Source organism: Coturnix japonica, chromosome 3 (genome assembly GCF_001577835.2).
Source record: "Coturnix japonica isolate 7356 chromosome 3, Coturnix japonica 2.1, whole genome shotgun sequence".
Lineage (NCBI taxonomy): Eukaryota > Metazoa > Chordata > Aves > Galliformes > Phasianidae > Coturnix > Coturnix japonica.
Genome location: NC_029518.1, coordinates 76,139,825 through 76,153,266, shown reverse-complemented (window position 1 = coordinate 76,153,266; position 13,442 = coordinate 76,139,825). Strand labels below are relative to the sequence as shown.

The following is a 13,442-nucleotide window of genomic DNA, read 5'->3' as shown; positions in this document are numbered from 1 at the left end:
GAAGCAAATCCTCATTTGGAACCTTATTAAAGAACAGGAGTAATACTTATCCTGCTGATTTTTTTAAATTTTTTTAAATTTTTTAATTATTTCTACTTATACTGTGGGACTAACTAGCATAAACTGTATGATACCTGCTTTTGGGTCTCAGATGGGCAATGTCATGCTACAATTTAGTTATGAGTTCTTCTTTAAAAGCTACTTACAGCTATGTCAGGTTGTAAGTAGAATTTCTTCATCAAGTCCTAGGATGCAAATTAATATAATTGATAAATAATAAAATATTAGTTATGCATGATCGATCCATTTTTTCTCAATTCTTCTTCTTCCATATTGTTTTTTATCATTATACCTGAGAGCTTTCAGCTAATGATCAGGACCTGGCCTCTGGGTATTCAAGTGCCCAGGGCTCTAAACACCAACCTCTTCCCTACTCCTTTGTATTATAAATACCTTGTATTATAAACATTCTTTATTTATGTTTGTATAGTGCTACATTTATGTAAAGTACGATAAGTATACACTGATTTTAAATATTTATACTGCAATCATAAAATTCAATGCAGTCAGCAAAATTGTGAAGTAGAGGATCAAAATTTCTCTAAATTCCTCTGGTATAGTCATCTTCAGAAGGATCTCTTTTTTTTCTTTCATGGAGAGTTGAATTGAAGAACTTCAAAATTTAACAAATTTTAAATTCATGTTTTTTTTCTATAAATAAAGTACATTTCAGAAAGAAAAAAAATCAGTTTTCTGTGAAACTTTACTTTTACTATACTAACACTGTTCACGAGAGAAGTAGACTAGCATTTGCATAAATAAATAGTGTATTCCACCTGTAATAAACAAGTCTCTTGTGGTTCTATTAGATACATTTTTTCTTTATGTCTGCATTTATTTACATAGTTCTGACTAGAGGGAATATCTGATGTTTCTGAACAAGAATACTGTTTTCCAGTTTTTAGCCAGTCGTGTGATTCTAAGTCATTTTCAGTTTTGATTAAGAAAGGTTTTCCAAGATTAAGGTTGAATTGTAAATTTTAATTTTGTCTCAACATTAAAACATTACCCAGAATGCAATGATGTGTAATGAACCTAAATTCCCATACTATTTGAAATCAACTCAGATAGCTGCTATTGACTTCTAAAAGATAGGAATTGGGATTCTAAAGTTCAAGAAAAAAAAAAAAAGATTTTGAGCAAAAATCTCTAATACTCAGGTGACAAAAATACAAAAGAGTATTGAATGTAGAGTCCATGTGCCCTATATCTGTGATCTATAGCTCTGCTTCTAAACACACGCAGAAATTAAGTGGACAGCTTTAAGCTTACCTTACCTAAAAGAGAATACAGTGACACTCAGAGTTTTTAAAGTGTTTTAAATATTCCAAAAGAAGTAACCTTTTGCAATTTTAGTAGCATCAATTCATCAGAACATAAAGGTGATCTTACAGGAAGGGATCCAAATAAATGTTTAGATTAAGCATGATATATTTCTTTGAATATCAGTAACTAATGAGTTTCTTTGTTTGCTTTTCAGGGCACATTGAATCCATATTGTGTGCTATGGGATGATTCAAGAACGTAAGTGACAGATGTTTGCTTTTATGGCTATGGCTGAAATATTTATAATGCCTAATAATATTTAGGTACACAGTCAGTGAAAGCATTGGTGTGAGGACAGGTAAAATCATCCATTTGCAGAGTGGAAGTTCTGGGTTCTCCAGTCACATGGCTTCCTTTCTGCGGTTATGTAAATTGAGGTAACACAAAATCTCACCAGGAACAGACTACTCATGTAGAAATGTTTCAATTTGCCCTTTTAAGATTAAAATGAGGATGTCTGAGAGATGTAGTTCTGTGATGGTGGTTGCTGAGCAACAGACGAATGGGTAACTGATCAAACAGGTGTCTAAGGAAACCTCCCATTTCTGTTCCTGCTGGGAGAAATATCATTTCCAACTGTGAAACCCACTGCAATCTTCATTTAAGTTGGTGCAAATGTTCAAATTTAATTTAATAAAATAATAGCTCTGTACTAAGTAGTGAAAGCTTGATAGCAGCTGTCTACTACCTTTTAGTGTATTTCATCTGCAACAAAACAGAAAATGGTTCTGTAAAGAGGTAAAATAGTAAAATTGGTGAGTTTCAGATAAAAAACTAAGTTTACACAGTTTTAATTTACTTCAGTACTGTTTCACAGTAAATCTCCTATTAAAGTCAAGGTGAACTTTGGCTAGGTGCAGATTAAATGTTTCCAAAAAGGATCCCTATGTGATTGCTGTAGCAATTTCTAAAATACGTATTTCTTGGCCAGGTGTATGATTTTTCTTTCATTTTTACAGACCCTTTTGCATTTTTAGAAGTTGTATGCCTGTGAATTTGTTAGTCCTTTTGTTCTTTAGTCTGAGTTCAGAATCAGTACACTGATGAATAACATGATAGTTCTGAAACTTTTTATAAGACAGCAAATATTCACAATAAGATATCTTCTATCAGCAAATTCTGCACAGATGTCATTATCATATCATATCATATATATCATAAATATTTATCAAAATATCATATATATATAGAGAGAGAGACTGTAGTGGGTTGTTTTTTGTTTTTTCTTTTTTAATTTCTGTAGCATTTTACTTGTATTTACTCCAGAATGTGCCAGAATTTGTATTCTGGTACTGAGGAAGATCCATAATGCTGAATTTATCATTCATAAATCTCAAACAATTGAATATGTGACAGACTATGCAAATGGGTTCTTGGTGGTTTGTTTTGCTTTCATTTTTCCACTTCTTTCTAAAGCCTCAGGAACTAGACAGTCTTAACAACAGACAATCAGATTTGATAGATTGATGTCCTCATCCATGTTGCAGATCCCACTGAGCTGTGCTGTGCTTGCATCCTTCCAAACTGGGTGATTTTTGCATAACCAGAATTTGGCAAGCATTTTGGAAATAATCCAACAAACATACTCTGCTTTTAGCTGAAGGCTCTTAACTGATCAGTAACTCTATGCTAATATTTTTTTAATTAAGTGCTTTTCAGCCAGCAGTGTTCTCTAATGGTTGTTGCCACCTTTATAGCTATGTCATTATTTGCATGAACAGCAAGTTCATATTCAGTAAACAATAGTCTTCTCTACTATTGTCAGCTTAAAACTACTCCAACAGAAAGGGAAGCTATCTGTTTTTGGGCATGCTTGGCAGTAGATTGACTACTAATTGGCAATTCCTTATAATCTATATCTAAAGTGAGTTCTGAGTGAGTGATACTGAGTGTTCTTCCTTTCAGCGTATGAGAAAATATGTGAGATATTAATAAGTGACAGTTTGAGGAGATACAACTTATTTCTTTAGATCAAGTAAAAGAAAAAATCAATAAGGAATTGCACCTTTTCTGGTTTGCATTGCATGGCATGAGTGAGCTGCTGGCATCAGGAAATGCTCATGATACAGTAATCCCAGTCTGTCAAGAGAAAGAAAAGTTGAAAGGGTTCTAGGGATGACTTTTCAAAAAATCATAAGATCATGGAATATCTCAAGTGAGAAGGGATCCATAAGAATCATCAAGTCTAACTTTTGGCTTCACAAAGTATTATCAAAATCAATCATCATCAAAAATAAGACCATATTTCTGAGAGTGTTGTCCAGACTCTTTCTGAATAAGCTCAGTCTCAAGATCACTTTTGGTTGTATCTAAAAACAAAGATTCTGTTTTCTTTTTTCTCCTTTTCCTCCTACCTCTTTAAGAAGGAAAAGAAGAAAGAGGGAGGCAGTGGTGAGTCCCAACCAGAAAAGAATCCACAGGTCAGAGTGCTTACTTGGCACCCTCAGGACCAGCCTTTAAGTTTTTTATTTGTAGGAGATCATTCAGAAGCTTGAAACATAATTTTCAGCCTCCTGGAAGCAACCCATGCCCCATGATCTGCCAGCTCAGGGCTGTGTGTTATTTGCATACTCTCCTGCTTGAACTCTGTCATGATACTTAAGAAATATCCATGGTCTGAGGAGCCAAGTCCCAGCACCCTGATATTTAGTTCTACTGTTCTGGTGTTTGTGAGCACACCACACCTAAATCTTAGCCATATCACTATCATTGTTTGTTTGTGTGGGGCTTTTTTTTTCCTTTCCTTGTTTTATTTCATGTAAGTCTGGACAAGGCTGTACAGACCCAGGGACTGGAAAAATATGCATAGATAAATTTCCATTTTAAAAAAATATAGTGTGGCAGTTTTGTAGGCTGTCTGAATAGTTCTTTTGAACTTAGTTGCATTCTCTAATGCATGAATCTATGACCTTAACATCTGAAGTCCTACAATAAAGACAAGTTGCTTGGGCAAGTTATTCCTTTGTCTTAGTGGATCCAGCATGTGGATGCATGACTCTGGCTGCAGAATTTACAGCACAGTAAGAAACAGAATGCTTGGTGACATTGTACTATTACAAGTACCACTGTAACATGCAGTGAACACAACCACCATGATGTTGTGAAAGTTGAGGTGTACACAGAGATCATTGGACTGAGCAATCATCTCACATGGGAGTTTCAGTGATCATTGAGTAGTTTGCAAAACAATGCATCTAGTTTGTTCTTTTTGGAGTGTGCTAGATATAATGCAAGCACATGTGCTCTCTGCAGGAAAGTATCAGTTGTAGCCAATGCATGCCATAGTTGTTTGCAGTGTGACATGACATTTCACAGCACTAAGTAAAGAAAAGGTTTTTAGGATTCTCGGGCTCTTTTCTGCCAGTTGCTACAGAAGGATGTTATAACAGTATGACAGCCTTTTATTTGTCCATATGTGTACTCATAGCAGTTTGTGCCTGCTGAATATACAGTTGGCAGTAGTACAATGCAGTCTTAGTTTAGCGTAAGTGGAAGGTCTGGTCTATATTTTTTTCCTATTGCCATACAAATTTACACTTCTGTGTTATGTAAAACCATGATATATACATATGAGAAATGAGAAAATGTATAAACTTACATAACTTTAGTAATTCAGTCCATACTTATATTAAAACATTATCTATTAAAAAGAGGATTTAAAATGTTTATTTATTTTATTTTATTGCCTCCTAGAGCTTTTTATTCATTTTCCCCTATTTCTCCTGGTAGATTTGGCTACAAAAGAATTCATTCAGTGCAGACATAGAAAAGTTTAATTGTGATATTCTCAGATTTGCTTACAGGGTAGAATGTAGCTGTTGTACAATGTAGCTTGTACACATACCAACAAAAAAACTTTTGCATTTTGTTGCCTTATGATAAAATTGACAGGGAATGCAAGTCAGCTTTTTCTTTCTTTATTGCTTTTTTTTAAACTACTACAATGAAGTGTTACACTTATTCTTTGGGCTGGGCTTGCAAGCCTTTGAAAATATCGTGGAATCATAGAATTTTTAAGATTGAAAAGAGGTCTAATATCATCTAGTCTGTCAGCCCATCACCACCATATTCATTATATATAATATAATATATACACACACACAAATATATATACTATATATATATGTATATATAGTATAGTATACCAGCTGAGGCTTTGATTATTTTATTAACTTCAGAAAATTTACTTTCTGTGCTAGCTTCTATGCTATCATTTGTGAAATATAATCACAGAATCACAGAATCACAGAATCACAGAATCACAGAATGACCCGGGTTGGAAGGGACCTCAAGGATCATGTAGTTCCAACCCCCCTGCCTAGCAGGGCCACCAAACATACACATTTACTAGATCAGGTTGCCCAGGGCCCTGTCCAACCTGGTCTTGAACACCTCCAAGGATGGGGCATCCACAACCTCACTGGGCAGCCTGTTCCAGGACCTAACCACCCTTCTAGTAAAGAACTTTCCCCTAACATCCAACCTAAATCTTCCCTCCTTCAACTTAAAACCCCTAGTCCTGCTATTATCAGCCCTAATGAAAGAGTTGTTGATAATGAACTTACCCAAAGCATAAATGCATTCTGGAGAATTTGCTTATATAAAGAGCTATATGTAGTGGGGTCTGTGTAGTAGCACATTACATAATCTGGCGTTTTTTTTAAGTCATGCATACCGAATTGAAAGATGCTGCAGAATCATATTCTTTGGAGATAACTTTCTCATTATAACTATATGGAATGAGAAGCCTGTTCCAAAATCCCTTGCAGACAACTAAAATGTTTTGACTGATTTGAATCAGATCAGATAAGGGGACAAGCCACATAAAACCTCTATCAAAACAAATTTAAATTTACATACTGATAAGATTATACTGTAATTCAGGAGTACTCAGCATTGAAATATGTAGATAACATATGATATAAAATGATGTGATTTTATGTTGAAAAAGAATCAAACCAGATTTTTCTTTGCTTAAGTCACATAGAAAATGAATCATTATATACATGGGAGGAATTTATAATTTAGTTCTTTTTTTATAACACTGCTCTTCACTAACACCTACACTGCCATGAACAGGCTTACATGACCTGCTGAGATTTATGGTAAAAAGAGGAAATTAAATTAATTCTTGATAATAAGTTCAATTTCTTTTTAATTTTTGCTGAGTGATTAATCAAACCCATTTGTTGAGAACTCAATTGCTATTTATTGCTTTTATGTAAATACAGATTCCCAGAAACTAAAAATAGTGTTTTCTTGCAATAGTCAGCAATTATGATTCTGAAATAGGAATAAAAAGAACTGGTAGTTGTATTTTCATAATTAATTTTAAATATTTGATTTAAAATTATCTGTGACAGATTTTAGAATATAATGAGGGAAGATCTTTAAACAGTCTGAATAAGGTTGACAACAGCAAATAATTTGGTCGTATTTTGGGTTTGTGTCTATGTGTCCATAAAAAGTCATGGATTCTACGAAGTCAAATAAATTGTAATCTTTGTTTTCCTTGGTAATACCTCAACAAGGAAGGCAGCAAATGATCTGCAGATCTATCATAGTGCTGGACTTTGACTGATTCTTGTAGGGGAACGCTGTTTAAAATCCAGTTCAGCTCTGAAAATTATGTATGATGCTTAAAGCCAACAAAGTTTCTTATCCTTTTGCACACCATGCAACTTAAATAGTGCATCATGTGTAGATGTCAATGCAATTTACCACATGGTTGGTAGTGAACTCGCTTATTTAAAGATAGGGGGAAACAGGACAAAGTTGTTATTCTGATGTCACCCAAAACCCCAGCGGAGTTCAAGCTCCAAACTCCCAAGCCTTAACTGAGCAAGATCTCTAGCTATTCTCAAAACTGATTATCATTTTACTACTGTGATGAAGGAAGGTTAAATACATTTTTAATATCTATTTATTTATTTTGTTTTGTTTTGTTGTTTTTTTGCTGTTTTTTTTTTCATTTGTTTTGATGAGAACAGGACTTCTGATAGTCCTAAATAATTTATTTCTGTTTATCTGACAGAGGTAGTGCCAGAGAACTAAATGTCTTTGTATTATACCATACTTAAACAAATATGAAATCTCATCAACCCAAGAAGATGAAAAATCAGAGAAATATTATGTATCCAAGTGAGGAAGAGCTGTGCAACTCTGTCACTCTCTCCTTTCCCTTTGAGAATAGCAGAAGAGATAATGTACATAAATTTCTGATAAGTAAATCATACTGTGTGCTGTCTTCAACAGATACATGCTCATTATTTTTAAACTTATTTACAGTCTGCACTACAAAGACAGAATTTCAGGTGGTATAAATACAAGTAATATGAAAAGGATAATAAAGGATATTTTCGACCATTTACATATTGTGAAATTTCTTGCCTGTACTTCCAAATGTATACAGATAACTAATTGGAATGGTAAATATTCTGATAACAAAAGAATCTTGGTTGTCTTTTTACAAGAACACTGATTTCATGTAAAAGTGATCTCAAACATTTGGAGTATACAGAGATGTATTTTGTAATGAAGCTAAGATGGTGTTCCCCCCAATTGTTACTGTACTGTCAACTCTGAAATCGTATCTGACTGATAAAACTAAAATTCCATCACAAAAAAAAAAAAAAAAGTCAAACACACATCAAGTTAAGATCTGCAATATTTGTCATATGCTGTCACAAGTATATTTTTTCCATGCTGTATCAGCATCTCACTGATACAGTTATCTGAATATGTACTTAGGCCTTTGCTGTATCTCTGTGCCGTATTTGATCAAGGTGAGCAGATTCAGTAAAAACTCTTCCTGGAGTAGTCACTAGAGGGAAGCAAAGACCTTCACGTGCCAATTCATGACGTCAGTAGCTGTCCTTAAGTCCTCACTGACAAAAATCTGGTAATTTCAATCTAGAATTTTATGGATGGGCTATTTAGTGGAAAGTCATGCATAGGGAGAAAAGAAATAAAAAAAAAAAAAATTAAAAAAAAATGAAATCCATCTGTGTGTGTGGTTGACTTTTATAGACTATTGTCATTACTGTTATTTTCATGAAATTTCTTTTCAGAATTTGAGTACAGAGAAGAATCTCAGTGCAGTGCAAAATGTGTTTAATCATTTCATGATTTAAAACAACCCAGTATTCACAAAGATGCACTGTCATATTTCTGGCATAGCAGATGTACATTTTGTCATTGATGTTTGGCAAAACCTACAAGAAAATATACCAGTTTTTTGAGATATTTTATTCAACTTCCCTTAGTTATCCCTGCTTGCATTTGTGGCTGTGGTGCTCTGAATTTCCTCCAATATCAACGGCTCTGTGTACACTGAGTAAAAGAATCAAGACAAATTGATTTTTAAATGGGCTGCTCATTCTGCTTTCCATTTCTTCATGGAGAAATCATAGAGTGCATATGAACATCTTTGTCTTCCATTTTGTGATGGGTTATGCCAGAGCTAGGTTTACCGTATACTCTACTGCTACTGTATTTAATACATCTGTCCTGATTACTGAGAGTACAAGTCACCACTCTCTCATACGGGATGGGATGTTTGAAGTCCTTAAGAACAGAAACAGTAGAGGCCAACATTACATTTTCTAACAGATGATTAAAGAAATGTGGCTAGTATGAACTGATTTTTTCCATAAAATTAAAAGTCTCAGAAACAAACTTAAAATATTTAAAATAATGTTTTGTTTTTTAATCAGTAAAGGTTAAAAAAATTTTTAAGATATTAAGGACATTAAATACCACGTAATATGAATAAAATATGTTTTGTGGTAGATGGCCAGTCATTAATAAGAGTATTACAAAAGTATATTGGGATTTTAAAAAAATCCACTGGAGGAACAGCTCCAAGCAAGGTAATTTCACAAAAATATTCTTGAGTTGAATAGCTGCTATATTATGGCTGAGTAGATTTTTAGCTGAAAGCATGTTGTATTTGGGATGATGTTTTATGTTATCATCGTCTTTTCTGATACTGATGAGTAAGAGATTTCTTACCTAGATAGTTAACTAAATATTATAACATATCAAGTGCATGTGCTGGGCATACCATCCTGTAGTACATGCTATTACTCTAAGTAAAGGATTATATCATTCTAAATTTCACAGGTTACGTTAATGATTTCCAATTCTACTTGTTATCCTAACGATGTAATTTTTGGTGGTTATCCTCTCCCATGCATCTCCCAGTTACTCTCTGGAAGCAGTGCAAAATGTTTATTCTCTAAATTAAATAATTATCTTTGCATATATAAAAAATAGGAATCAAAATATCATCACATTGCTATCAGTTCATCCTCTAACATAGATATATTCTTGGTGTTGTCTACTATCAGATCCTTTGAGAATCTAGGCTTAAACAGCATGCTGGACTGCGAACTGAAAGCCAGAATTCCTCCAAAGTAATTGGCACAAATACAGGAGTTATTTAATAGACTCAGATGAAAATAATTAAAGGATTGCATACTCTTATTTATGCAGCAATGCAGAACCAGAAATATGGAGTCACTCATAACGAATTTGGTTTGTTTGTGAACTTATCCTGAAAAGAGTACATTATTTTGACAAGACTTAAAATGAAATTCTATAGGCTTATACTACTTAAGTGCAATTTTGACGGGCACTTTTTTTTTTTTTTGTATCTGTTCAATTTTGAAATTCCTTGCAAAAATAAGCTATGGTTTTGCTACAACATTAAAATAGATTAACATGGAAAAATGACAAATATCAGATAATAAAACACCATAAAAAGGATAGATTTCCTTAGAACAAAAGAGAATTCACGTGAATGACCTGCACATTTACCAACGGAATATCATGCAGCTCACACGGGCATTCTTAAACAAGGGATATAGTCACTAGTTTTCAAGAGCTAGTTTAATGTCTTTTTAAGCATATTATACTTAAGAAGTTGTAGGAAAAAGTCAACACTTCATTTTTTTTTTTTTTTTAAATGCATATCACTCATTCTTCTCTCTTCTCTCCCTTCTTCTTGTGTGTCAATAGGCAAGCATCCAATTGTTTCAGTACTTCATTTGTTTGTGCACCCATACACGCACACAGATACATGATTACCTGAGCTGATTAAAACCTTCGAGACAGAAAGCTTATAAAATGTTTTTACAACCCCCAACTATACCAATGAATACATGAAACCTCATTTTCTTCATTCTGCTACACAGCAAGATATACTTTACAGAGCACAATATACATTTACCTGATGCTTGATCTTAATGCTATTTACATTACAGAACAGATAGAACAGCGTTACTTAATGTGAATTATACTTTATTTTCCATTATAAACGTAGAAGTAAAACAATGCTGGATTTACCTTAATTGCTTTCTTTTTAAAATAATATAGAATTTCCTAATAATCACCATAAGTATTTCAGCTAATGTGATAGAGTACTAGGTGTTGTAACCTATCCACTAGAATTACACACTTTTCTGTGACATGGAAAATATCTAACAATTGGAAAAGACTTTCCCATCTTCTTTGCTTCACTCTTCTTGCAAAAGCATGAACGTCATTTTTATGTCATTTTTTGGAAGACTGGTGTGTGTGTGCACAAATATTTAAGACTGATCATACAGGTCAAAACCCAGAGAAAAAGAATCACTATTTCATCACGTGTTATCAGAAGAGCAAAGTTGTTGCCTGTACAAATATTTGTAGGCAAGAAGCAAGCAGGACAGGGAGAGATGTGGGAAGGTATGTTCTAACACATTCTGGTACATGTGGAGTTTCTGTATAGGCTGGGCATGCTATTTTAGAGATACTCCTCTTTCAGAGCCTCTTTGTGTTACTGCCAGCTCCAACTGTTATCCAAATGTCATTTTATGACCTATATAACCTTTTTTTGTTCTAGTTTGTCTGAACTTATACATTGCAGTTTATTTTGACTAATGCAATTGTTTCTGAGAAAATAAAGGAACACCTAGGTCAGTGTTTTGGTGATGTGAATAAGCTTCTGATATTTTTAGCTGATTTTGAAGTATAGGTCATAACTATCCAACCTCACAGCTGGTGTTTTTAATATTTTCTCATTTGATTTTTTTTTTCATTGTTTGTATGTTTGTCTATTTGTTTAGTTTTTTTTCAGAGGAGACATTTTTGAAATGCAAGCTGCTGAAAATGTGCAAAACGATGTCTTCCTGAAAAGAGGTTTTCATATATTTGACAGCTTTTTTTTTTAATTATTATTTTTCCTTTTTTTTTTTTTTTTTTTAAAAAAAAAAAAAAAAAACAAAAAAAGCATATACCATTTGTCATATCATACAGGTCAAGAATCAGTCAGGCTAAGTATTCTAGCTGAGTGGTTTCTCTGCTGTATTTTCTTAATAATGGGAAGTTTTGAAGTTTATGAAGCAGAAAATCTAGTTTGATTCTGCTTGATGACACAAATAAAGAAGACAAACTTCTGATTTATTAATAATAATTGTACCTCACTACTTTTGATTGCCTCTTAAAACAGTTCTTAAAAACTACAGGCCCAGAAATAGCCTTTCAACTGTCTATTGTTCTTAATATAAATGAGAATGTTTTCTAAACCTTAAAAATTTGAACAGAATGTTTCACATCACATTCCTGTTTCCCTCTCCCAGTGATCTTGTGCTTTTATTTACTCATGTATTGAGAATAATTTAACAAGACAGAAAGTACTCGTGCATATAGAGTAGTACAGGTGCAAACATCCTGTTTGTAGGGATTACCTGTGTCAGCAGACAGCATTCTGTTGCAAGAAAACTAATTAACAATAAAACATTATTAGAAATGTCATAACAAGACTTCCATGAATTGTGCCTTATAATAATAATAATAATAATAATAATAATAATAATAATAATAATAATAATAATAATAATAATAATAATAATAATCTGGTTTTCTGTACCCTTAACTGAATAATTCTATATGCTATCAAGCTTGGATTCTGTTTACTCTCAATTATCTCTTAAACCTGATATCATAGCCCCTTCTTGAAGATGCTGTAGAGGTCATAAATTCTGATAATCATTAAATCACTTTTTTTTTTTTTTTTTCCCTCTTTTTCAATTACATTTTATGCAGTCTTTCCGGAAGGGTGTGTAAAAATAATGAAATATATGTTTGCCCCTTGTAATAATATAATCAGTAAAACACATGGAAACTCCCGAACACTTACTTGAGTGTTAAAAAGGCAGTGAATAACAGAAGGATACTATTTATTTCCAGAAAAACAAGCATAAGAACAAATATTATAAAAAACTGTTCTGATTACCAAGTGTATGGGACATGTTGGATCATGGTTGGAGCCATGGAGCTCAGGTGAAGGCAATTCACCTGTGTGACTGGAAGGGGTGGAGCCTGTCTCCACCTCTCCTAGACCCCATTTAAGGACTGCCTGCCACTGGGGAAGAGTCTCTTTCTGGAGATTGTTCCTCTTGGAGTTTTCCCTGCAAGCATACACAGGTGAGTATTTTCTGTTTGTTTCCAGTTATCTCTTTCCAATGTGTAATTCTTCTAGCTTTACAGTCTGTGGATATCAATCTGACAACACCATTCTGGGTGCTTGTTGACTACGCACCAAGTAATTCAATATTTACTTGTTTTGCTTTTGTGCAATCAGGTAACTTTAATTTGGATTTATACCTTTGATACTCTAGACTATGTCCTTTGTATCTCAGTCTTTTTAGCTATTTACATATTGTTTACTTTTCAAATGTTTATGTTTCAGAAAATATATCAGTGATGGGTTGTTTTTTTTTGTGTGTGTCTATGAGACATATAGATTAACTCATTGCTAATTTTTGGTGGGAAAAAAAAAGTAAAACAAAACCCTAATGTAGCGGAATAGAATGTACTCAGCGTAGTTCTGTAAGTAGCTTCATTATCTTCAGTCTATGTGGGTTTAGCTTGATATTTCCACATTAATTAAGTGTGTCTTTCAAACTATTGGCAGTTTTTGTTTCCCATAATTAAAGCTCTTGCTTTAATGAACTGTGAGTCTCTTTTTTTTATAAATGTGCGGAAAAAAACTTCAGTAGGTGGTTTAAAAG

At 33.4% G+C, this 13,442-nt stretch overlaps 1 protein-coding gene across 1 annotated transcript in view; it reads left to right on the top strand.

Annotated features, from left to right (window-relative positions):
• ADGRB3 (adhesion G protein-coupled receptor B3) overlaps positions 1-13,442 on the top strand; it is a 427,438-nt gene that overhangs the window by 253,299 nt on the left and 160,697 nt on the right. The window contains exon 16 of the mRNA XM_015859145.2: positions 1,541-1,584. Coding sequence (XP_015714631.1) covers positions 1,541-1,584 — 44 coding nt within the window. The remainder of the gene's footprint in view (positions 1-1,540; positions 1,585-13,442) is intronic.